This window comes from Pan paniscus, chromosome 3 (assembly GCF_029289425.2).
Source record: "Pan paniscus chromosome 3, NHGRI_mPanPan1-v2.0_pri, whole genome shotgun sequence".
NCBI lineage: Eukaryota > Metazoa > Chordata > Mammalia > Primates > Hominidae > Pan > Pan paniscus.
In genome coordinates, this window is record NC_073252.2 from 141,084,046 (window position 1) to 141,109,040 (window position 24,995).

A 24,995-nucleotide genomic window follows, 5' to 3' on the forward strand; every position below is an offset into this window, starting at 1 on the left:
TATTTAATATGAAAACAAATGCATTTTTTAAAGAAAATTTGCAGAGAATCCTATTTATATATTCTTTTCCAGCCACTTGCTTTTATCATTTAATAATTTGTATTCGAAATATTCCCGTATTGGGGCAATACAGATCCGTGTCATTCCCAGTAAATGTGTATGCCATCATTTATTTATTAAATACTCATTTAATTTAATGAGATTTAATAAATAAGTTAAATTAGTATTTAATAAATACTCCTTTAATAATGCTCCTATTGATGAATATTAGGTTGTTTTGCTTATAATTAACATCTCTCTGCCCTTATACAGATATAGAGGATTTTTCTTTGAATATTTTCCATATCTTTGAATATCCTTTGAATATCTTTCAAATTGCTCTCCAAAAAAGCTGTAGCATTTTGAACTCTGATACCAATATAAGATTATACCTAGAACCTGTACCTTTAGCAGCAAATCAGCCTTTTTAATTTTTTGCCAATATGAAGAAAAATGTCTCTTAATTTGCATATTGCTGCTAATTATAGAGTTTTTCCCTCTCTTATTTTTCTTTATTCATTTGTGTTTCTCTTCCGAATAACCTGTTCTTTTCTTTGTACATCTTTTTGTTGGGTCTTTTTTGTTTTCATGTTGCTTTATATATACTCTGGATGATCATCCTTTGCTACATGCTTTTTTCAAGGCACAATTCAAATTTGTGGGGTGTTTTATTTATAATTTTTTAATTTTATGTATTCCAGTCTTCCACTTTTCATTTGTAGCATCTGGACTTTTAAAAGCCTTTACCCTCTAAATTTCTTGTTTCTTTATTTTAAGTACTTCAGTAGTTTTGTATTTTATATCTAGCTCATTAGTCCTGTGGTATCTGTGTTGGTGTATAATCTTATGTAACTTCATTTTTTACCAGATGGATACCCAGTTGTCCCTTTACTTTTTTTTTTTTGAGTAGTTTATCCTTTTCCCACGCTGTATTCTTTAAATGACTTTAATTTTATAGTGTGTTTTAATGACAGCATATTTTTTTATTTCATGAAGATTTGAAAGAATTTAAGTTTACTTATCTTATAAATTAATGGCTTAACCTATTTGTATTTGCTAATCCAGAAAATAGAAATAATATGTGATAGCACATAGTCCATTAACAGGCTTTATAGTAAATGTTAATTTATTGTCATTCTTCCCTTCCTTCTTTACTGTTAGATAGATAACTTCCTTAGGAAAAGGACCATTAGGTAAATGAAGTTTTACTTTAAGGATAATAAATTCTTGAACTAACTTGCTTTTAGCTTTTAAGAAATGCTTTTAAATGGCCAGGCACAGTGGCTTATGCCTGTAATTCCAGCACTTTGGGAGGCCGAGGTGGGTGGATCATTTGAGGTTTCGGTGAGCTGAGATTGTGCCACTGCCCTCCAGCCCGGGCAACAAAAGGAAACTCTGTCTCAAAAAAAAAAAAAAAGCTTTTAATAAATGCATGTGTTTGTACACACATATATATAAATCATTATATTCTCTTTCAGTTTCAGGAGACAAGTATTATCTTTAAATCTAAATGGGTGCAATTCATTAATGAAAAAATTACAGCATCTTTTTGCCTTTCTGGCTCATACGCAGGTGAGTGTGTATGTGTATATAGTATGTTTATGTTAACTGCGTGGTAATATTCATTAAACTTTACCTTATACCTAACCTTTTTAACTGATGAAATAATATAATAGATATCTCACCCAGTACAACAAATCCACTTAGAAATGCTAAAGAGATCCTGCCTAAAATATCTAGATTTTTTTTATTTTCAGGATATGCCCTAAGTTTTTATATTTTTCTCTTGCTTCCCATTATTGTAGCTGAATATTGCACTGACCCATTGATCTAGAAATTTTTACAAAGAAAATATGATTTCCTATCCAATAAATAAGTTCCTTCCTGAAGAATTATTTTTAAGTGCATCTTTGCTTCCTGATATTAAATTAATAGATTTGTACAATAATGAGCAAATAAAATAATATTGTGGTGCCTGGGCTTTTTTCTCTTTTCTTATGTATACCTATTCATTATAACTAAAGATCTCTGCAGTTCTGTTTATCTGTTAAGTTCTAGAGCTTAAAATTTCGTGGTGATCTTTTATGTCCACACATTAATCCAGCGTCATTAATTTATATTAATGGCACCAAGGTGGTCATATATAGTAAATATTCACTCAACAGACATTTATTAAGAGACGCTATATGCAGTCAGTGATAAGCATTAAAAGAAGAGTCTTGGCCAGGCGCAGTGGCTCACGCCTGTAATCCTAACACTTGGAGGCTGAGGCAGGCAGATTACTTGAGGTCAGGAGTTTGAGACCAGCCTGGCCAACATTGTGAAACCCCGTCTCTACTAAAAATACAAAAATTAGCCAGGCATGGTGGCACACGCCTGTAATCCCAGCTACTCAGGAGGCTGAGATAGGAGAATTGCTTGAACCCAGGAGGCGGAGCTTGCCGTGAGCCGAGATCATGCCACTGCACTCCAGCCTAGCTAACAGAGCGAGCCCCGTCTCAAAAAAAAAAAAGAGTCTTTATGTTCAAAGAACTTTTAGTTTAGATTTTGAGCCTATACACATGAGTAATATATATGTCATTATTTATAATATATATTATTATTTTTCTGGTTTTACTTTCATTGCCTTTGTCTCACAGAGGTCTAAAGGAGCAGTAGTTAGGACCAGAAGAAACAATAGGTTGAGAATTGATGGGGTTCAGTTGATGGGAATGCTTTTGTTTTCTTTCTACAAGCTGAGAAATATCTCAAATATAACTTCTTAAGTGGAAAGAATCTAGACAGGATTAATATGAGATGATAGTAATGGCCTATGAGTAGTTATATACTCAGATAATTTTATTATTCTTTATCTGGGGAAAGTATGTTCACAAATTAAATTTACCATATCAAGACCAAGGGAAATGAAATGAAAACTATCTCCTTCCTCACTCCCTGTTGTTTCCTAGTAAATTGATTTTTGTGCTTTATCACTAGTATGTATTTATTACATATAAAATATATATGTAGGTAGATATATACTTTATTAACTTACTAAATCAGAGCTATTAGGAAAAAAAATCTTAGGGGAGGTTTCCCTCCTCCTCCCAAGAAAAGTAGAAATTAAAAAGAGCCTGATTAAATTTCTGTCACAGTTGAGACTGTCTCTGGTAGCAGCCTGACAGAGATTATTTTAGGCAGATAGATTTTCACATATAATTGAAAAGTCCTTTTTTCTTATAATTAATAAAACAACACTTATTGAACAGTTACATTTTTTTAACCCCTGGTCTAAATCTTTTATGTCTTAATCATCAAAAACAGTCTGTCAGGTAATAAGGTATATCCCCATTTTACAGATGAAGAAAACAGGCTTACATTACCTGTTCAGGGTCATGCAAACGAGCAGCAGGGTTGAGATATGAACCAAACAGCTCTGAAGCCCATGTTTAACGTAGGCTAAACTTCCTTCCTTCAGAATGCTATAAACACCCTTAATTTGGGTAAAATTTTTCTTAACTGAGAACTTCATTGTTATGAAGTTATGCCACAAATAATCAAAATGTCAAGAGAATTCCAAAGTTTCAACTTATAATCACATCTTTGAGATGCCTTTTCAGTTCTTTTTTGTCATGGCAAAATCTAGGATTTGAACCTGGTTCACTCCAGAGTCCAAAGTTTAATCACTAAGCAGCCTCTATACTTTAAAACAAAAATTAGCAAAGGTTTCTAAGCAGTGTACTCACAATCTGCACATATATGACATGTATCTGCTAAAGGAAATTTTTGCCTAAAGTAGGTATGCATGACTCTACTGTAGAGTATTTCCTTTATTACTTTGTTCAAAATATATACTAACAAAATATACATTAATCTTTTTTAGATTTGATTTTTCGAAAAATTGTGGACTCAAACGTGACTGTCATAGAGGGATGATACCAGGAGCTTTATATCAAGAGTTAGACATGGGTTCTACTTTAATGCCCTGTGCTACTCATTTAGCTGTATGACCCTGGGCAAGTCACCTGTTTCTCTAGCTCTCAATTCTCCTCTGCAGAGTGAGAAGTTATGACTAAAGATTACCTAACTTTATTTCTAAATAATTTTATCTGTCCCTAAGTTGCCATGTCCGGCACTTTTGGCTGATGCAATGTTAACTGTAAATAATCTTTATTAAACACTGTATATTAAGATTTCAGTTACTTGGTTCATGCTATAAGAATCACTTCTTTCTATTTTCTGAATTGCTATCAAAAGAGGGAAGCATACGCACCTCGGATATTCTTTGAGGCTTCCAGACCTCCATGGTTTACTCCCAGATCACAGCAAGACTGTTCTGAATACCTCAGATTTCTCCTTGACAGGTAAAAAGTATTCTTAAAATTGTGATTTGAGTGTTGTCTTTCATAACAGTTTAATTCTACTTAATATTGCTTTTACCTTTAAAAACATATTTCAAATATTACTCTTTAAAATACTATTGCATTTCTTGTATGTTTTTTATGTTTTCTTTTGTTTCTAATTTGTTTTCCTTTTTTGAATTTTCTTCCTTGAGACCAGCTGTTCTCAAAGTGTGAAACAAGGACCCCTGCGGGTTCCCAAAACACTTTAAGGAGTCTGTGAGATCCTCTCTTTTCCAACAGCATAACTGTGTGAGGCCAGATTTTCTTTATATGCTTCATCCAAAAAACATATAACAATAGAATGCAGAGAAGATATGAGGCTCCAGCTGTCTTCTGTTAAGCCAGATACTTAAAATATTTGCAAAATGTAAAACACTGCCATTCTTACTTTTTTTTGGTTTTAGAAAATACAACTTTTTCATTTTTAAAATGTTACTAATATTAAATAATGGGTTTATTATTGTTTGCTAAATGTTAATATTTTATTTTCTCAGTTCTGACAGTAAATATCAATAAATACAACCCATGTAAAGGAAAGCTCTTTGTTTTCTAATTATTTTTAAGAGTATAAAGGGGTCCTGGCACCAAAAAATTTAAGAGCCACTCCTTTAGACCAGTTCATAATTGTATGGGTTTGGTATGTTTTATTGTCACCTGACCACTTAATTAATAAAACCTGTTATCATCTGTATCACCCTGTCTTTGTTCTGCTCTGTGGAATGACTAGTAAAGTTAGTTGGGCTTGGTATGTGCAGCCTTCCTTCCATTCAGCTAAGAATCTATTCAGTAGTTTATTTGTGCCTGACTTTCTATGAGATGTCAGGAAGACAGAGAGATATAAGACAGTTAAGGGACGTTTATAATTAACTGCAATGTAATACATGCTATTAAGTAGCAGTATGAAGAAAGTGTAATGAGAATATAGAGTAGTAATAGCCACCCAGCTTTTTTTCTGCATCCTCAAAACTGTTCAATTTTCTTTTAATTAAAACAGGAAAAACCTGATTTGTTTACATTAAATTTGATTAGAATAGTTTATAGAAGCCACTAATATTTTTTAAATAGAAATGACATTTGAAGTTAATTTAAGTAGCTATATAATGATATCCTCTGCTGCAGGCTCCATGAAGAAGAAAAGATCTTGAAAGTTCAGGCCTCACACAAGCCTTCTGAAATTCTGGAATGCAGTGAAACTTCTTTACAGGAAGTAGCTAGTAAAGCAGCAGTACTCACAGAGACCCCTCGTACAAGTGACGGTGAGAAGACTTTAATAGAAAAAATGTTTGGAGGAAAACTACGAACTCACATACGTTGTTTGAACTGCAGGAGTACCTCACAAAAAGTGGAAGCCTTTACAGATCTTTCGCTTGCCTTTTGTCCTTCCTCTTCTTTGGAAAACATGTCTGTCCAAGACCCAGCATCATCACCCAGCATACAAGATGGTGGTCTAATGCAAGCCTCTGTACCCGGTCCTTCAGAAGAACCAGTAGTTTATAATCCAACAACAGCTGCCTTCATCTGTGACTCACTTGTGAATGAAAAAACCATAGGCAGTCCTCCTAATGAGTTTTACTGTTCTGAAAACACTTCTGTCCCTAATGAATCTAACAAGATTCTTGTTAATAAAGATGTACCTCAGAAACCAGGAGGTGAAACCACACCTTCAGTAACTGACTTACTAAATTATTTTTTGGCTCCAGAGATTCTTACTGGTGATAACCAATATTATTGTGAAAACTGTGCCTCTCTGCAAAATGCTGAGAAAACTATGCAAATCACGGAGGAACCTGAATACCTTATTCTTACTCTCCTGAGATTTTCATATGATCAGAAGTATCATGTGAGAAGGAAAATTTTAGACAATGTATCACTGCCACTGGTTTTGGAGTTGCCAGTTAAAAGAATTACTTCTTTCTCTTCATTGTCAGAAAGTTGGTCTGTAGATGTTGACTTCACTGATCTTAGTGAGAACCTTGCTAAAAAATTAAAGCCTTCAGGGACTGATGAAGCTTCCTGCACAAAATTGGTGCCCTATCTATTAAGTTCTGTTGTGGTTCACTCTGGTATATCCTCTGAAAGTGGGCATTACTATTCTTATGCCAGAAATATCACAAGTACAGACTCTTCATATCAGATGTACCACCAGTCTGAGGCTCTGGCATTAGCATCCTCCCAGAGTCATTTACTAGGGAGAGATAGTCCCAATGCAGTTTTTGAACAGGATTTGGAAAATAAGGAAATGTCAAAAGAATGGTTTTTATTTAATGACAGTAGAGTGACATTTACTTCATTTCAGTCAGTCCAGAAAATTACGAGCAGGTTTCCAAAGGACACAGCTTATGTGCTTTTGTATAAAAAACAGCATAGTACTAATGGTTTAAGTGGTAATAACCCAACCAGTGGACTCTGGATAAATGGAGACCCACCTCTACAGAAAGAACTTATGGATGCTATAACAAAAGACAATAAACTATATTTACAGGTAAGTTGGAAATACAAGCTTTATTTGTTGAAAATATTAAACAATTGACACAGTTAAATGAGTACCCTCATTTTGAAATCTAACTTATGAGTTTTTATGAAATTCTGAAATATAGGTCTGGATTTATATGAAGTATTCTCAACCTGTATAACTAAATTGCCTTTCTAATATTGTGACAATTTAAATGAAAAGTGGCAATTAGATGTAATGCAGAAGACTTTATTTGTTCCTTACAAAAGATGGCTCATTCTGAAATCATGCCATACAAAATACAGAAAGTTTACAAAAGTGGACATATCCTCCCTCTTCCCCTCAGCCTCACCCACCAGAGGAGATAACTGCTAAATGTGGTGTTTATGCCCTCAAGACTTTTGTGTAAATGTTTTAAGGGCTATTTATTGATATTTAGGTGGATAAGATTAAAAAACACTAAAATGTAGACTATGTAAAGAAAGGATATTCATATTCTTTGAGTATGTGGGCAGTAAAACCAAGGAGATAATAGAACAATTGTAAATCAAAGCCAAGGAGTGGTTTTATATGAGATAAATTTATTCATAAATATACTTTTTTCAAGGAGTTAGTGATTTTATTACTTAAATAAATGCTAATAAAAAGTTAAAATTCTTGCTGAAAGTATTTTTGTTTTTGAAACTTGCTAATTTGTTCTCAACATACAGGGCTAGCAGTAAATTACAGGTGAAATTCTAGGTACATTAATTGGGTAGTCTAAGTGATTTTGAGTTTGAATGAGTACATTTTGAAAATTTTGTGTTTGAAAGTCACTCCTGAAAGATACAGATAGAATAAGAAATGAGCCACTATAGTACTGATTTTTAGAGGGAAATCTTCTCAAAAGCTTTCAAATTTACTGCGTTATAAAATACTCATACATTTTTAAAGAAGTATAGCGATGTTCTTGAGTGACAAAAACAATAAACTTTACAGAAAAAAATAGAAAATCAGAATATTTGTTTGAACTGATTAACTACTGAAGACTCTAACATCTAGTCAGATGGCTTATGATCAACATGCTAGAAATAGAATGTATTCAACTGTGTCCTTCTTACTAGATATCATATAAACACTAGTCAAAGGAGAAATATGGGTTTTGAAAGATAAAAAACTACTCTCATTTCTGTGATTAGAATCCCAAATGCTTGTATAGCCATAGCAACTACTTGTTTGTAGCTTAGCTCCAAGTGATTTTCCAGTTTATCTTGCCTTTTACCCCATTACTTTCTGATTATACAATATTTGAGCGTGAGGAGCTGTTCTTTTCATTATTATTTTAAGACTCGTATGTTACTTTATTATAAAGAAAAAGCATTATGTATTTTGTTAATTCAGTTTTTCAGTTTTGTGCAGTTGTTCTAGATTCAATCTTAAGTTTCATATTGACAAGTTGTTTGATGCAAGAAAAGATACCACCAAATTTTATATTAAGGTATTTACCTGTATTAAGACTAGGTAGTAAATCAAAGTTTCATTATTAGAGTACCCTTTTAAAGCAAAAATACAATAATAAATATTCAATTTTTTTTTTTTTTTTTTGAGACTGTCTCATTCTGTCACCCAGGCTGAAGTGCAGTGCCGTGATCATGGTTTATTGTAGCTTTGAACTCCTGGGCTTAAGTGATCCTCCTGCCTCAGCCTCCTGAGTAGCTAAGGACTACAGGCATGTGTCACCATGCCTGGCTAATTTTTTTTAAAAAATTTTTTAAAGATTGTCTTGCTATTTTACCCAGGCTAGTCTCAAACTCCTGGGCTCAAGCAACCCTCCCTCCTCGGCCTCCCAAAGTGCTGGGCCACTGCATGTGGCCCAATAATCAACTCAATTAGGAACTTATATTTAGATTGTGATTATTTACATTTATTTATTTATTTATTGACACAGAGTCTCGCTCTGTCACCCAGGCTGGAGTGCAGTGGTGTGATCTTGGCTCACTGCAACCTCCACTCCTGGGTTCAAGCAAATCTCAGGTCTCGGATAACCAAGTAGCTGGGATTACAGGCATACGCCAACGTGCCTGGTAAATTTTTTTGTATTTTTAGTAGAGACAGAGTTTCGCCATGTTGGCCAGACTGGTCTCAAACTCCTGGCCTCAAGTGATCTGCCCACCTTGGCCTCCCAAAGTGCTAGGATTACAGGCATGAGCCACTGTGCCCAGCCTGTTTACTTTTAAATACAGTGATTGATAAAGGCTCAAATTGTGAAGTTTTTCATACCATTTAATCAGATCATTCTGGTATTTTAAGTACATGTTAAAAGACTACGTTCTTTATTCTGTTATGTGGATGCACATGTGCTCATAATTGCCAGGCAATAGAAAACTATAGCGTTGAGATTATGTATACAGCAGTTTTCAGCTATCACTTCTTAAACACCTGGAGCATGTACATGTGTGTTTTCATTCTATCATTTTTGTTTTTATATCCATTTTTGAGATATAATTATTAGAAATATATGTCATGCTTTATAATAGATTACTATGTCTGGACTATAACTTTAAGAAATAGCATAATACCTTTTTATAAAACAGCTATAAAAACTTAAATCGTCAAAGTAAGGATGTGAAGTGAACATTTTGAGTTCCTCTGCTCTTGAACAATATTGCTAATGAATTTACCATTTTAGTACATATCAGGGTAGCTGCTTTCATTTTAATACTTCATAATCAGATTAGAAACTCACCTTGTGATAATTTTAAGAAGCTTTTTTTAGGATTTCATTTTTACATTTTAGGATTTCATTTTTCAATTTTAAATCTAGCCACAACCAGATTTACAAGTGTTAGAAAATGTTGCTCTTTTGAGTATTGGCAAGATCCGTGGTTTTGAAAAACCCAGGCAAAAAATCTTATGTGACAAACCATTTTCTACTCTGTGTATCATAGCCTGACATTTGGGAAAACAATGCAAATTGTGGATCTCGAAGTAAATTTTTGAAAGGACTTTTCTCTTCATATATTTCTTTCCCCTTCATATATTTCTTTCCCTTCAGTCCAGCTTCCATTAGGAGTATCTCCATTGTTTTAGTGTCTGGAATACAAAAACCAAGCCTTTGGTTAGGATACAGTGAGAGATTGTGTAATGCATCATCATTGCATGGTCCAGATTACCCACCCATCTGTCCTGCATCAATCAGCCACAGACCACTTCCCATCTTTTCTTGCTTGGTTTCTTTCCTTTGTTTCTTTGGAGGAGGTAGTAGTTCTTCTTAACTTCTTAATTATTTTCTTTTTCATACATTCAGAAGAGTATATTCAATATATATGTGCAGTTTAAAGAAAAAAGGATTAATGTCAACAGTTTTACTTGAATGAGAAATATAAATATACTGAAAATTATTTGTCTCAAGGAGCAATAACTTTCCTGTGACTAGATCTATAGTCTACTACTGAAATTAGAATTAACTTTAGTACTTGATATAAATTTGTGATATAAATTACACATTCTATGATAATCATAATTTTGACATTGTACACAATGTTCTTACCTGTATTAAGTAAAATAAAAGACAGTTTTTCCTATTTTTATGCATTGTCTAAGATTATCAGAAAACAGAATACCACACATTTTTTTTCTGTCAGCCATATATTTCTATAAATAATAAAGCAGAAAAAGAATATTACTTTTTTGGGATGTTGTATATCTTGAAATACAATGTAGGTTTCATGGGTACAGATGCAATGGAGCTACTAATTTTATATTTTATGTCATTCGACATAGTTTCTATAAGGGAATCACTGTATAAAAACGTCTGTGCAAGATTTGCCATATCTTTTAGTAGCAGAAGTTCAAGGAGAACTTCTTGAACTCTACCTTACATGTTTGTTCAGTTTTAATTCGTTACAGAACATTGTCTATATATCTGAAACCGTGCATTGTTTCTCAGATACAGAGTCATAGTTTCATCGCTTGTTTGGATAGTTTAATAGGTTATAGAGCTAGAACAATGAGGATCTGTGGGTGGGGGGGTTTCTGTCTGTTTCTGATGTTACTTATGGCACTTAATTTCAATCTGTAAAACATTTATAATTCCTACGTTAATTTTATAGATCAAAGGATAAATTAATATATATATCACCTTAAAAATACTCTGTAGGTAGATATTATACCAAAGAGCCAGCAATTATAAATGTTGTAAATGACACTGTAGATCACAAAAATGTTTTTAAGAAATATCCTGCAAATTAAGTTTTAAAAGTCCTAACAGACTGGTTAGTTAAGCCATTTTGTTACAAGGATTTATCAAAGGTCCTTTCAGCCATAAAAATAGGTGATTCTTCATCATCTTGTGTACTGGGACTTGAACAGAAGATGCTGCATGCTACTGAAAAATAAAGTATCTATAATATGACAGATAGGTGTCAGGGTATGCCTGGGTCTTTTCTTCGTAACGAAAAATTGAGCATTTTGTGAAGAGAGAAGAATAATAAACTAAACCATTTTAGCTAGAAATTATAAAATAGTATTACCTTGCCAGATGGAACAAAATCACTAGGCCTTAAGTTGAAAAATCGAAATAATAGTGTTTTCGTTATTAATGTTAACTGTATTTTGAAAGCCCTTCAGGATGATTATGCTAACAAGTTCAGGTATGCTGTGACCAGTAACTTTTAGACCTTATTTTTACCAACCCCATTTGAAATCTGTAGATCCTCTCCCAGAAAAATAAGCACATGCCAGAATATTTTGCATATTTTTCCAAAGAGTTTGTGGGTCCCAGTTTTAGAAACCAGTTGTATACCTTGCCAAATGAATTTGCCATTATTTATTCATATTTGCTCCCTTTGAAGCTAAGCACCTAATAGTATTCTAATCTGAGATCATTAATATTTATTGAATACCTAACATGCTTGGCATCTAGATAAATATGACTGATTTCTGATAAAAGTTTTCCTGATAAGGAAATGTTTTAGATATTACTGTGAGGAGGTAGGCTTCATTTTACTTGTCAGTGTTCTTTGAGACCTGTTTTATTATTTATTGAGAAATAGTCTATGGAAAGGCCAGAAAAAAATTCAGTCTTCTTCCTTTATTCATACATTTAACTGTAATCACGCACTTCCAAAATAGCCCCAATTGCTGGAGAATAGATAATCTATTGTGATAATCTTTGAATTCTATGTTAAATATATTAGAAAAGAATCTATTCCAGTATGTTTTAGAGAGTGTTGCAGGAACTGTAATATTTTCTTAGAGAAATTTTTTTTCTTAGGTGCTTTAGTTTCAAAGTTATTGAGATTTGAAGAATGTTTATAAGGATTAAGGTAGTTTTAAAATATTTCTATAGGTGATATAACGATCCATTGTATTTAGCATTTTAATTTCATAAAAATTATTTTTAATTTTAGGAACAAGAGTTGAATGCTCGAGCCCGGGCCCTCCAAGCTGCATCTGCTTCATGTTCATTTCGGCCCAATGGATTTGATGACAACGACCCACCAGGAAGCTGTGGACCAACTGGTGGAGGGGGTGGAGGAGGATTTAATACAGTTGGCAGACTCGTATTTTGATCCTGAGAGAGTCCAAAATGCACTGGTCACGAAACGTCTAATACTATGACTGTTAAAATGTCAGACTATAACAAATATCTATCTTTTATTTTTCATTAGACCCTTATACTTCAAGAGAACACACTCAGTGCTTGTTTTTATTTTCTTGACACATTTATTAACAAAATGCATCATGGAAGAAAAATCTACCTCTTAAAATTCCATTTGCTTTTATGGTTAGACATGCTTGACCAAAAATGTTCAGAAGAAAATATGTACCTGGTCCCTAATTAAGCTGTGTTAAATTTGGTAGAAGCATTTAAATGGTCTATCTTCAGTTTTACTGAACAAAAAATGCAATTTATTTAGCATTCTTTGTAAAAGAATTGATGCTAGAGGTAAGAAAAAAATACTTGTTTTTAAAAAATCCTTTACGTCTTGTGTAATTACCCCATTATTAAATTCAAGTCTTTGAAAATCAACTAGAGATTATAAAGTCTCTAAAGAAGGCAATAACAAAATTTATCAAGATATAGTACTTTTCAGTTTTTGTTTAGTGTCTTCAGCATCACTGTGTCTGTATTTCAAGTACAAATGTTTTTAAAAAGGATTCTTTATACATATGTGCTGAATTGATTTTAAGAAAGTTGCATGATCCTGTAGGAGCAACATTTTTACCTAAAAAATGCTAACTTTGTAGAATTTCTAATTGTTCAAGGATTTTAAAATTCTATTTCAGGGAGTATATCTTCTGTGTGTTTTGAAGGAGGTGAGTTCTGTATGTGCCTTGCAGTACTGTAATTCAAAAATAGGAATCTTTGGCTGCGAAATTTTAATGAAATGTTAGGAAGTAATTTTCGTGCTAACATTAAAATTATAACTTTTTGAAAGGTAATAGATTTTCCAGAAGTAAAATCTGATGGTTCTAAATCAATCAATGTGATAGTTCATTTTTAACTCTTAGAAGAATTCAGAGGAAATGAACCCAGCTAAGTAAAAAATCTGTCTTGATTTTGTTACTTATTCCTCAGAATATTAAACATTGATCACATATTTTTAGAGTTTTACATTTGGGTTTTTTGTTTGTTTGTTTCAGTCATATGTTTTGCACTATTGTTTCTATTTTCGTAGTTTTAGATAAAATGTTAAAATGCCAAACCCTACCTTCCTACACTTTTTCTTTTGCCAGGAAACTGGAAACATGTCAGTTCTCCCGGTTCTTGATTATACAGTACTCTAAGAGTTATCCCAGTTATCCCCCTTCCTAAAGGTTTTAACTTATCCACAGTTGTGCATTGTTCTGAAGATTGGTCTCATATTTATTTTGAAAACACTTTAAGGAAACAATGTTCTTCGATGATTTGGGGTTTATCTTTTTCCCAAGCTTTTATGGCAGTGGTTAAAAAACAGAAATCCCCATATTTATTCCATTACCTCCCATTCCTAACCTGTTTCCAGTCACCAGGAAGATTAGGAAGGCAGATTAGATTAAAAACTGAAAATTCTTTGCAGATTTAATGAAGGTTCTCCTCCTTATAAATGAATGAACCAGTTATCATGCTTTTCTGTGGTTTTCCTATCCCAATAGTGAATTTCTGAGCTATCCTGTGTGTTCAGTTATCCACTTACTTGATAGCAACTTATGACCAGGTTATATCAGTCTTGGCATTTATTGAAATTGGTAAAGTGATTTAATACTTGATAGATTGATATTGGGCTAAGATGCTTCTAGGAACTTTCATAAAAGCAATTAGACTTGTGCAGCTTTATCTATGAATATCAGGTCTCTCAAGGATTTTATGTATCAAGATAATATGTATTGACTTTTTTAAATGATAAAATGAATTCTAGTTAGAGTCTTTCCTTGGTATCTGCAGTGGATTGGTTCCAGAACACCATCCCCCGATATTAAAATCCACAGATACTCAAGTCCCTTATTTATATAAAATAGCACAGTATTTGCATATAACCTATGCACATCCTCCCATATACTTTAAGCTCCAGATGATTAGATATGATTGCATAGCACTTACATTGTGCTATGTAGTTGTTATATTGTTTTTTCATTTGTACTATTTTTATGATATTTATTGGTTTTTTAAATTTTCTATCCAAAGTTGTTTGAATCTAAGGATACAGAGCCTGAGGATATGGAAAGCTGACTGAATATAGTAACACTGAAGAGTATTCAAATGATAACTCATACCAGTACCAAAAACTTGAAGACTTCCTTTTAACATTAAAAATACAGTAACTTTTTACATGATTTGTTGAATTCAACATATTTGGAACCAGAATAATCAGAAACTTCATTCAAAACCTATGCATCTGAACTTTTTTAGTAAGGTAATACTCAGGACTGCTCTGATTCTAACAGATCCCTGTTAATTACAGATTTATTTGTCATATTAGGTCTTTTCTTTCTCCCATATTCCTAACCCGTGTACTAGCTCCAACTGTTGTGAGGTTTGACTCTGAAGACTGAGTAGAGTACTATTGCTGTTTTTCTTTCCTTAGTCAGAGTAATCAGTTTAAATGAAGTTGCTCATTGCTGCTAAGAAGCATTAGGCTTCACTGCTAGCAAAAATGAAAAACTACAAATCTGAGTCTTTCTTTCAAAGATGTTTATTGACATAATTAAGTAAAAAATTGTTTAGAGATATGCAAAGAAGGAAATATATATGATGTCACACAAGCTCCAGTAAGCTATCCACTAAGCAGGTGCCTGTGCAACTCTGATTTATGGCATTAACATATCTCAAATTGAAGGAAGGATTCTAGCTCATTTTCCATTCAAGCATCTTCCCACTGCCTCTCTTCCAGCTAAATAATCAGAGAAGCAGGGCAGTATATCCCTGGAGATCCCTGACTTTTATCTCCATACCTTAAATTGTTGGTAGATCCTTTGGATGTAGAGATAAAAATTCATTATGATGCTAGAGGCATTGGGGGGTCCATGCGAAAGGTTCAAACAGCCTGTTACATTAATGTACATGTGGAAAGAACAAAAATTTTCAAGCTAAGTCTTAAGTTCAAATCTATAATTTTTTTCTCTTCAGTTCTGTTCTTTGTATGATAATACTTAAAAAAGTAGTTGTCTTCTTTTCACATACACCTCTTTAAAGCTATCATCTTATAATAAGTGGAATTGGATGCTTATTGTGTGCCCAGCACAGTTTAGGAAAAAAATAATTGGCACTGTTTGTCCAGTTACTGGAGATCTTCATTTTGATGCTTTGTACTTTGTTCCAGGTCTTTAATTCTCAGTCCATCTTTTCCTATGATTGCGTACTTCACATGATACATTCCATATAAAGAGCTCTTTTAAAATGAGTATTTCAAAAATACTGTACATTTATATATAGTATTTTTTCTCATAAAAATGCGATAGTTTATATATCCTTTCATCATACGTTTTTTCTAATGAGTTTAGATTTCTGAAACTAAATATTCCTGAAGTAGAGAAGAGTAAGTTATTCACATTTTACAAAAACATACTAGGAAATGCTAACTGGTTATTATTAGCAACTCAGTAACATCAGAGGAGTAAGGTTAAATCTTAGATAATGCAAACCTGTAACTAAGAAGTGCAACAGTAAGGAAATTTGAATTAAAAGTTGCTATCCCCAAAAAAATAATTCTAAAATATAAGCTGTTTCATATGTATATTCTTAAGTTTTATCAAACTGTTATGTATCTTCAGTGTTAGCCTAAGTTAATTTTCTTACAGTCCTTTTTTAGAAGTGAACGAACCTCAAAATGAATGGGGGATTAAAAAAACAAACTGCTTTAAAAAAAACTAGCTTGTTTAAAAAAAAAGCTTTCCCATATGAAGAAATTTGTATAGAAATAATTTCTAAAGAAATGAGAATCAAGATTTTTATAAAATCAGCAGTCTAGGTTTCACAAATTCAAAAGGATTTATTATGTAAAACCATTAGCCCCACTGTTACATAACCAGTGTGGACTTAACATTAAAAATAGAATCTAAGAAGTCAGCCAAGTGTATTGCCAGCTCTCGTCAGTGTCTGTTATGACCTGCAGTTGTTTTTCTCTTCATGGAGCTCATGTTTTCATGTTTTGCTTGTGTTGACACACACACACACATCCCTTAATTTCAGAGGATGAAAAATTTAGCCTTTCCTGGCCAGGTCATCAGTTTTTAACCTTGCATTTCATGTTGAAATCACTTGAAGAGCTTTTTAAAAATAATACCATGCCCAAGCCTCATCCCAGACCAATTACATTATGTGGAGACTGGGCATCAACGTTTTTTGAAGTTCCTCACATGATTTTAATGTGCCACCTGGGTTGAGAACTGGACTACAAAAGGAATTTTTTCCCCATAGGTCTTTCATTCAAGGGGATTATTAACGTATGTCGAGAGTCTACCGTGTGCTGGACACTGGCAGATATTTATGTGTCTTTTTAACGTATACCAGCCCTGTAAGTGGGCTCATACCCATATCCTCCCTCACCCCTTAATGGACAAAGAAAATAAAGATTCTGATTAAGGAACTTGCTCAACATCGTGCAGCTAGTAAAAATCAGAACTAAGATTTTAACCCAAGTCTTCAGAGCTCCAAAGTCAATACTCTAATGGAGCAACAGGACTTAAGCAAATTACATATTAACAAAAGCTTAACAATGAATTTTGTAAAATGAAATATCAGTGTGTTTCCTTTATCCTTTTGCACTCCAAACATGATTCCTTAAGAAAAAAAAAAAAAATCTACTTTGTTAAAACCTATATGTGATAATCTAAAGGGTTGAGAAATGTGGTTCTTAAACTCATTTGTTTTACCCGCCTAGTTTCTGTTTGCTTTACTAGGCTTATCTCTTCCATTCTTGCCTTTATGCCCTCTGTCATGCATATTGGACCTTGCATCATTTTTTTTCACACAGCACCATATACTTGCCATCTCAAGACCTTTGCACATTCAGGTCTCAGGATAGCATACCATTCCCCTTACGCTACTTTCTCTTCCCAGCTTTCAGCGGACTAATGTCCTCCTACTCTTCAGTATGTTCATATCTTCTCATACTGACTTCCCAAGCTGATTAGTCTCCGCCTTTATCCTGAGGTGTGTATTGTGCTTCTCTTTGAGAAGGCCATGGCTTAGCAATGGGGCTAAATTAACACTGGAGTAAAGGCTAATCCTTTACAGTATAAAGTTTACACCCAACAAAGATTAAAAGTAGGTCTTAAAAGGATCAAATTCTAATGCTGGTTAAATTCTTTAAGTAATTTAATTGCATACAGAACAAATGGCAACCTTTTTAAGGAAATGCAGTATACATACCCAGCATTTAAGAAAGTAAAATTCACAGTATCCAGCATCTGATCAAAAAGTCTGAGGCATTCAAAGAAGGAGAAAAATCCAGAAATTACGGAAAGAAAGGAATTTGCAAAGTAGCAGCTTAAAAGGAATGTAGAAAATCATGAGCACAGTGAAGAGAAAAATGGAAGATCTGAGAGTCAGTTATCCAAGAGAAAATTAAAAGCACCCAGAGGAAAAGAATATGAGGTCAGCAAACAATACAGAGCCCACAGACCAAGTCTATCCTGCATCCTGTTTTTTCGTAAGTAAAGTTTTATTGGAGCACTGCTATACCTGTAACCTATTGTGTATGGCTGTTTTTACACTACAGTGGTAGAGCTGAGTAGTTATGACGGAGACCATATATATTAGTCTGTTTTCATGCTGCTATAAAGAACTGCCTGAGACTGGGTAATTTATAAAGAAGAGGATTAATTGACTCACAGTTCTGCATCGCTTGAGATGCCTCAGGAAACAAAATCATGGCAGAAGGGGAAGCAGGCTTGTATTACAAGGTGGCAGGCAAGAGAGAGCAGGGAAAACTGCCTTATAAAACCATCAGATCTCGTAAGAACTCACTATCCTGAGAACAGTATGAGGGAAATCATCCCCATGATCCAATCACCTCCCATCAGGTTCCTTCCTCAACACCTGGAAATTACAATCCAAGATGAGATTGATTATGGTGTAACCATATCGCCATACAGCCTGCAGAGCCTAAAATATTTACTGTGGTACATTAAAAAATTCTGATCCTTGATATAGAGAAACAAAAGACCAGTCATTTTATCAGAATATGAAAGCTAGAGGATGGTGGAATGGCATCTAAAAAGTGCAGAAGGGAAAAAAAGTCAACCTAGTGAATACTCACTATATCCAGTGAAGATTCATTCAACATGAAGGGGAAATAGATATTTTTAGACAAAAGCTGAGAGAATTTTTTTCTTGAATATTTGCACTACAAGATAGGTTAAAATTCTTCAGGCTGAAGAGAGCATACCAGGTGGAAATTTGGATCTACAAAAAGGAAGGAAGATTTGGAAATGGATTTGGCACCATTGACTCAATTTACAGAACAAGAAAGCAGGGACAGTTTTGGGAAGCTCAAGACACACTTCCCATGAGCAGCAATTTGGACCTCCTGCTGCATCCACTGTGCATCAAACACACACTGTACAGACAAAGACTCCCAGGAAAAGAAGTATAAACATGGACTAACACAGAGATGGGCAAACTGCAGCCTGTGACCCAGCCACCTGTTTATGTAGAATCCAAAGTAAGAATCTTTAACTTACACATAAACTTCTAGAATTGAGTTTAGCAAGTCTCCTAAATACAAAGTTAATATACAAAGTTCAAGGGTATATTTATACACCAGTGACAGGTATTAGAATATGAAATTTTAAAATATTGACAATAATGTAAAAAATCAATTTTTTAGAAATCTAGAAACAGCTTTTTAGAAATAAAAGATGCATAAGACTGCCACACAATACCACAAAACATTATTTAGGAAATTAAAGAAGACCTAGATAAATTATGGCTTGGAAGACTCAATATTATAAATACCTAATTTGTCCTCAAAATAAATAGCTAACTTTTCCCAGTCTGTAGAATCAATGCAATCCCAATCTGGGAATTCTATTTTGTATTGAGGAGCTGATTCTGAAATGTAAAGGGAAAAAGTCCAAAAATTGTCAAGACTCTTGGAAATGAGGAACAAGGTAGAATGACTTTCTTTACAAGATAAAACTTATAAAGCTAAAATAATTAAGATAAGGGGACTTATCAGAAATACACCCATACTTACATGCATATGTGATTTATGACAAAAATAATGTGACCATCCTAGTTTGAGACTGAGGCTGTTCCCAAGACATAGAAATTTCAGCTAAAACCAAGAAAGTCCCAGGCAAACTGCAATGACTTGGCCCCTAGACAAAGGTGACACTTCAGTGTGAAAAGGATGGTCTTTTCCATAAATTTTAGTGGTACAGTGGGTAATCATGTAAGCTAAAAGAAAACCCTTACTGCACACTATATATAAAAAATGTATTTCAAGTGGATTTTAACTGTAAACTGAAAGGCAAAATAACACATCAAAGAGATTACTTAGAACATCTTCAAAATCTAGGTGTATGGTTAAGATTTCTTAAACAGGACCAAAAAATCCTTAGTCGTGAAGGAAAACAGTGATAAAATGGATTACATTAAGATGAAAAGCTTTTCATCAAAAACTCCATTAAGAATAAAATATGGGCCAGGTGCTGTGGCTCACACCTGTAATCCCAACAATTTGGGAGGCCAAGGTGGGAGGATCACTTGAGCCCAGGAGTTCAAGACCAGTCTGGGCAATTTAGTGAGACATCGTCTCTAATTAAAAAAATAATAATAAAATACAAAGCCACAAAATGGTACATCTGTGTAAATCATAAGCGAACGTATAAAGAACTACAAATCAACATAGAAAAGCCATAGAAAAATGAGCAAAAGACTTGAGCAGGCACTTCCAAAGAAAATAAATTTCTAATAAACATGCAAAAAGGTGCTGAACTTCATTAATCACCAAACCTCAATAATATGCCATTAAATGCTCATAGAATGAGTAAACTTAAAAAAAACTGGCAATATCAAACATCGGTGAGGATATAGAAAGTTAATTCTCATATACTACTTACAGGAGCGTGAATTGATAAAAGTACTTTGGAAACTGTTTGGCACTATCTTCTAAAACTGAACATGTGCCTACTGTGTTATCTGGTAACTTCACTGCTAAAGAGAGATGCTACAAAAAATGTGTGCAGAAGGCACATTTTAAATGTTGTGTACACAGAAACCGTTTTAAATGTTCAATGCAGTATTATTCATAGTAGCCTAAAACTTGAAACAACCAAAATATTCATGAAGAAAAGAATGGATAAATAATCTGTGGATATTCATTTTTCTTGCTGCTTTTAGCAAAATATAAATTCTGATGGACATTCATATATATTAAATTCCTTTACAGCAGCAAAAATGAATAAACTCCAGATACACGTCACAACATTTGAATTCCACAACCATAATACTGAGGGAAACACAAAAGAATGCCCATCTTGTGGCCGGGCGTGGTGGCTCAAGCCTGTAATCCCAGCACTTTGGGAGGCCGAGGTGGGTGGATCACGAAGTCAGGGGTTTGAGACCAGCCTGGCCAACATGGTGAAACCCCGTCTCTACAAAAAATACAAAAATAACCGGGTGTGGTGGTGTGCACCTGTAATCCCAGCTACTCGGAAGTCTGAGGCAGGAGAATCACTTGAACCCGGGAGGCGGAGGTTGCAGTGAGTCTAGACTGCACCATTGCACTCCAACCTGGGAGACAGAGCAAGACTCCATCTCAAAAAAAAAAACAAAACAAAACAAAAAAAAAAGAATGCACACTTTTATGATTCTGTTTCTATAAAACAGGCGGGAGCTAATTTGTGGTATTAGAAGTACAGACAATATTAACTTTGGAGAAAGGGAAGGAGAAGTGTTCAGAAAAGATCATGAATAGGGGACTTCTGTGGTGTGATTAATGTTACATTTTTTTACCTGGTTCTTTGTTTACCAGGTTGTGTTGATTTTGTGATTACATGTGGAACTATCTACTTATAATTTTGTGCTTCCCTGTATGTCTTTTATACTTCAAAAAAAGTTTAAATTTTTAATTATAACTGGCAACTCTATTGAGTCTAGCCTCCCAGAGTGTTTCATTAGAAAAGGAAAGTAGTTAAGCTGTTGGAAGAGCCTCAGTGATGGATGATGGGCCTAAAACAAGAGAGTTGCAGAAAATTGGACAGGATGAAATGAACTGTTTGTATATATCTAAATTGAGTATCCATTATTTAATTTAAATGTCACCTACTCTGGTGCACTAGCCACATTTTAGATGCTCATGAGCCATGAGGCTCATGGCCGCCATAATGAACAGCACAACTCTAGTGATAAGCCATAATGGTGATAAACTACACTTTATCATTTTATGCCTCCTTCCCATCCTGTCCATTATTTGGGTACCCTTTAAAAATTAAACACATGTGTTGTCTAATTACTGAAATAAATGAAAATGCTATGGAAAAAATCTGGGCACCTATCTTCCTGGAAACTTCAGGCTTAATTCCATTTAGAGAATGGACCGTCTGTGACTTCTGAAAGAAGAACTTACAATATTATTAATGGTTTCCCCTATTGTTAAGACAACAGACCAATAAACTTATTTTTTAATGTTGCTGCTATTGTCCACTTATTAACCAGTCTGTCTGCTTGCTAGACCCCATTAGAACATCTTGTCTTCTTTTTAAGTTTATTTTTATTTCTTGGGTCTTGGTTTATACTCAGTCCTCCCTTCCTACCACTGATCCTAGTTTTTTTGTTTTTGGTTTTTTGGGTTTTTTGTTTTTTGGTTTTGTTTGTTTTTTTTTTTAGACAGAGTTTTGCTGTATCACCCAGACTGGAGTGCGGTGGCACGATCTCGGCTCCCTGCAACCTCCATCTCCCAGGTTCAAGCAATTCTCTTGCCTCAGCTTCCCGAGTAGCTGGTACTACAGGGACGTGCCACCATGCCCAGCTAATTTTGTGTATTGTCAGTAGAGATGGGGTTCCACCGTGTTAGCCAGAATGTTCTCGATCTCCCGACCTCGTGATCCACCTGCCTTGGCCTCCCAAAGTGCTGGGATTACAGGCGTGAGCCACTGTGCCTGGCTGATCCTAGTTTCTTGAAACACACAATAATAGAGGTGAATATTTTTCAGGATGCCTGTCTTGTGGTTGTTATGGTCTTGATATCAAAATCACAATATTTCAGTACAGAGCACTAGCACTGCTGCCCTTTAATTTCTCCACGATAATCTATACTTAGCTAAGTCCAAGACACATGTTTATAAATACTACTTATCTGTATTTTTGGCAGCTTATATTTCCAGAGAACTTCATTTTTAGTGTGAATGACAGGCTTGACCTTCATTTAGTTCTGTATGGAGCAGTTTGTTCTCAAACCATAGTCTAGTGTTAATGAGGAAAATATTGAAATCGAGGCTCAGAACATGGAAAAATAATTTGCAGTTGAAATCAATGATACACCTCTGTAGGTTTCTGCTGAATAATTTCTTGAATTGGGTAATTTCCACCCTCTCGGCTTTCAGTAATAGCAGAAGCAACTACGTAAGCAGATTAGCCAATAGACACAAGTTTATTACTTTCCTCACTCATGGCTAAGATGAATGCAAAACGAAAAGTAAAATAATAGTAATAATACAAAACTTGATTCTCAATCTTCACTGCCTTAGAATAAACACTATAAAACTACCCTTAAAATCTGGCTTTGGAAAGTGATTGTCCAGAATATTCTATCTTCAACAAGGACTCAGGCTGCCAATATAAACAGGACAGCAATTGTCTGGAACAGTTATTCCATATTCCACTATCCTTTTTGGAACATCATGATTAGGCCATCATGGTTACGCACTTATATAAAGAGCTAAGTCTGTGTTAAATACTAGAGGCAAAAAAATAAATTGGGTGCCATTTGGCAAATTATCTTCCCAGATCTACTGTTGACTCGGAATAAATGCCTTAAACAATTCATATCTCCATTTTCCAGGCAATCCAGCTATCAAGAGTTCACCATGGTGGAGTGGGCCAGGCTGTCCTAGTGCCTATGTCTAATTGTCTATGACAATTAGAAAAAGGCACCAGCCCTATTTGGACAATCAAAAAGAAACGAATATCTCTTGCTCTAAGCTAATGAAGTCGATACCAAGAGGCTTGATGCGAATCAAGACTGTATTTCTTGAGGGCTGAATTTCAACCCCTTTTCAAGCACCATCATCTGGGTGCCCTTTTTCGGGCAAAACTTATACAATGTATACCACTGTTCTGAATGGGCAGTTCTCAAAGATGAGATGCTCAGGAGACAACCTGAGTTTACTTGAAGTTTAAAGAAGACAAATATAATAACTGTGAGCTTTAATGGACCAAAACATAATCTTTAAGTACATAAATGATTCAGTGATTGTCTCAGGGAAACCAGCTACATTTGTAAGTCTGTTATGTAAGTTTGTTTATCATTAAGAAAATATTTCTTAGCATCTACTATGTGCTAGGTACAATGCTGGCTAGCAAGGTAATGAAGTTGAACTTGAACAAAGTGGACACAGCCCCAACCCTTTATTTTGTAGCTCAGAGTCTGGCAGGGAAGGGAAATAAACCAGCAATTATAGTCATAGGGGAAATATGAGGTGCTGCACTTACACATGGCAAGAGCAAATATCTAAAGGGGTCCTAGCTGCCTAATAATTATATATTTCAGTAGATTTCAAGAGACATCTTGTCATAGTGACTTGATAACTGTTATAGAATTTATGGTCTGTTTTCAATTTATTAATCACAGCTCCTGCTGCCCATGACATTGCAGAAAATTACTTACAACAGGATAGATCCATTCTGGCTATAGTGTGGCAAAAAGTGCATTAGTATTGCTTATCATTTCACAAGGAACCTCCTTCACTGGCATAGAAAATGAGTATGTACTCCACAGAGGCCTATCTCCCAGGCATCCTTCATCAGTAATCCTGAGCCTGTAATTCCCTCATTAGGACCTCGGTGTTAGGAAGAAAATGACTCAGGAGAGGAGGAAGAGGAAAGGCAATAAGGAGAGCCAACATTTATGGAGTGCTAAATAAACATCCCTATACAGTTATTTATCACTGTCTACCCCACCCAGAGTGCATTCCATAGGAAGCATCCCACCAGATGCTGCATCTCCTTTCCATTGCTTTTGAATCAGGAAATACAGGCCTCAAAGACAATCCATTCAGCGCATGACCAACAAGCCAGGACTTCTTTCTTTGCTCTAAAAGATGAATTTCGACAATCAGGAATCTCTGCAAGTAAAATAAAGAGACATAGAGAATTACCTGTTAGTGGTGGGTGCTGGTTCCAAGTGACTATATAGGCTGGAGATTAGAGAGGCCATTTGAGTAACTTGTAAAATAAGGAAGCTGGTTGACAGAAGGAGGACAAAAAGCAGACCTGTAGAGAGGGGCAGAAAAAAAAAAAAAAAGAGAGAGACAGAGAAGGGCTAATCCTTAGAGACAAACCAGTTCCTCTCCTCCCTGGTTGTCTAATTCTTCCTTGGTTCCCCCATATTTGTATTCCTTAATAAGCCTTTATTTCCTCTGAAGTTATTTCAATGAGTTTCTAATATTTGCACTAAGATAACTTCAACTAAACCAATCAGCTAGGTGGTTTA

General features: G+C 34.6%; 1 protein-coding gene across 2 annotated transcripts in view; it reads left to right on the forward strand.

Annotated features, from left to right (window-relative positions):
• Positions 1 to 21,974, forward strand: part of USP38 (ubiquitin specific peptidase 38) — a 45,329-nt gene extending 23,355 nt beyond the window's left edge. For both annotated transcript variants that reach the window (XM_003820700.5, XM_063603915.1), the window contains 4 exons: positions 1,518 to 1,611; positions 4,276 to 4,382; positions 5,541 to 6,903; positions 12,264 to 21,974. In XM_003820700.5, the coding sequence (XP_003820748.1) occupies positions 1,518 to 1,611; positions 4,276 to 4,382; positions 5,541 to 6,903; positions 12,264 to 12,425 (1,726 nt within the window). In that variant the 3' untranslated portion in view covers positions 12,426 to 21,974. The remainder of the gene's footprint in view (positions 1 to 1,517; positions 1,612 to 4,275; positions 4,383 to 5,540; positions 6,904 to 12,263) is intronic.
• The last annotated feature ends 3,021 nt before the right edge of the window (positions 21,975 to 24,995 follow it).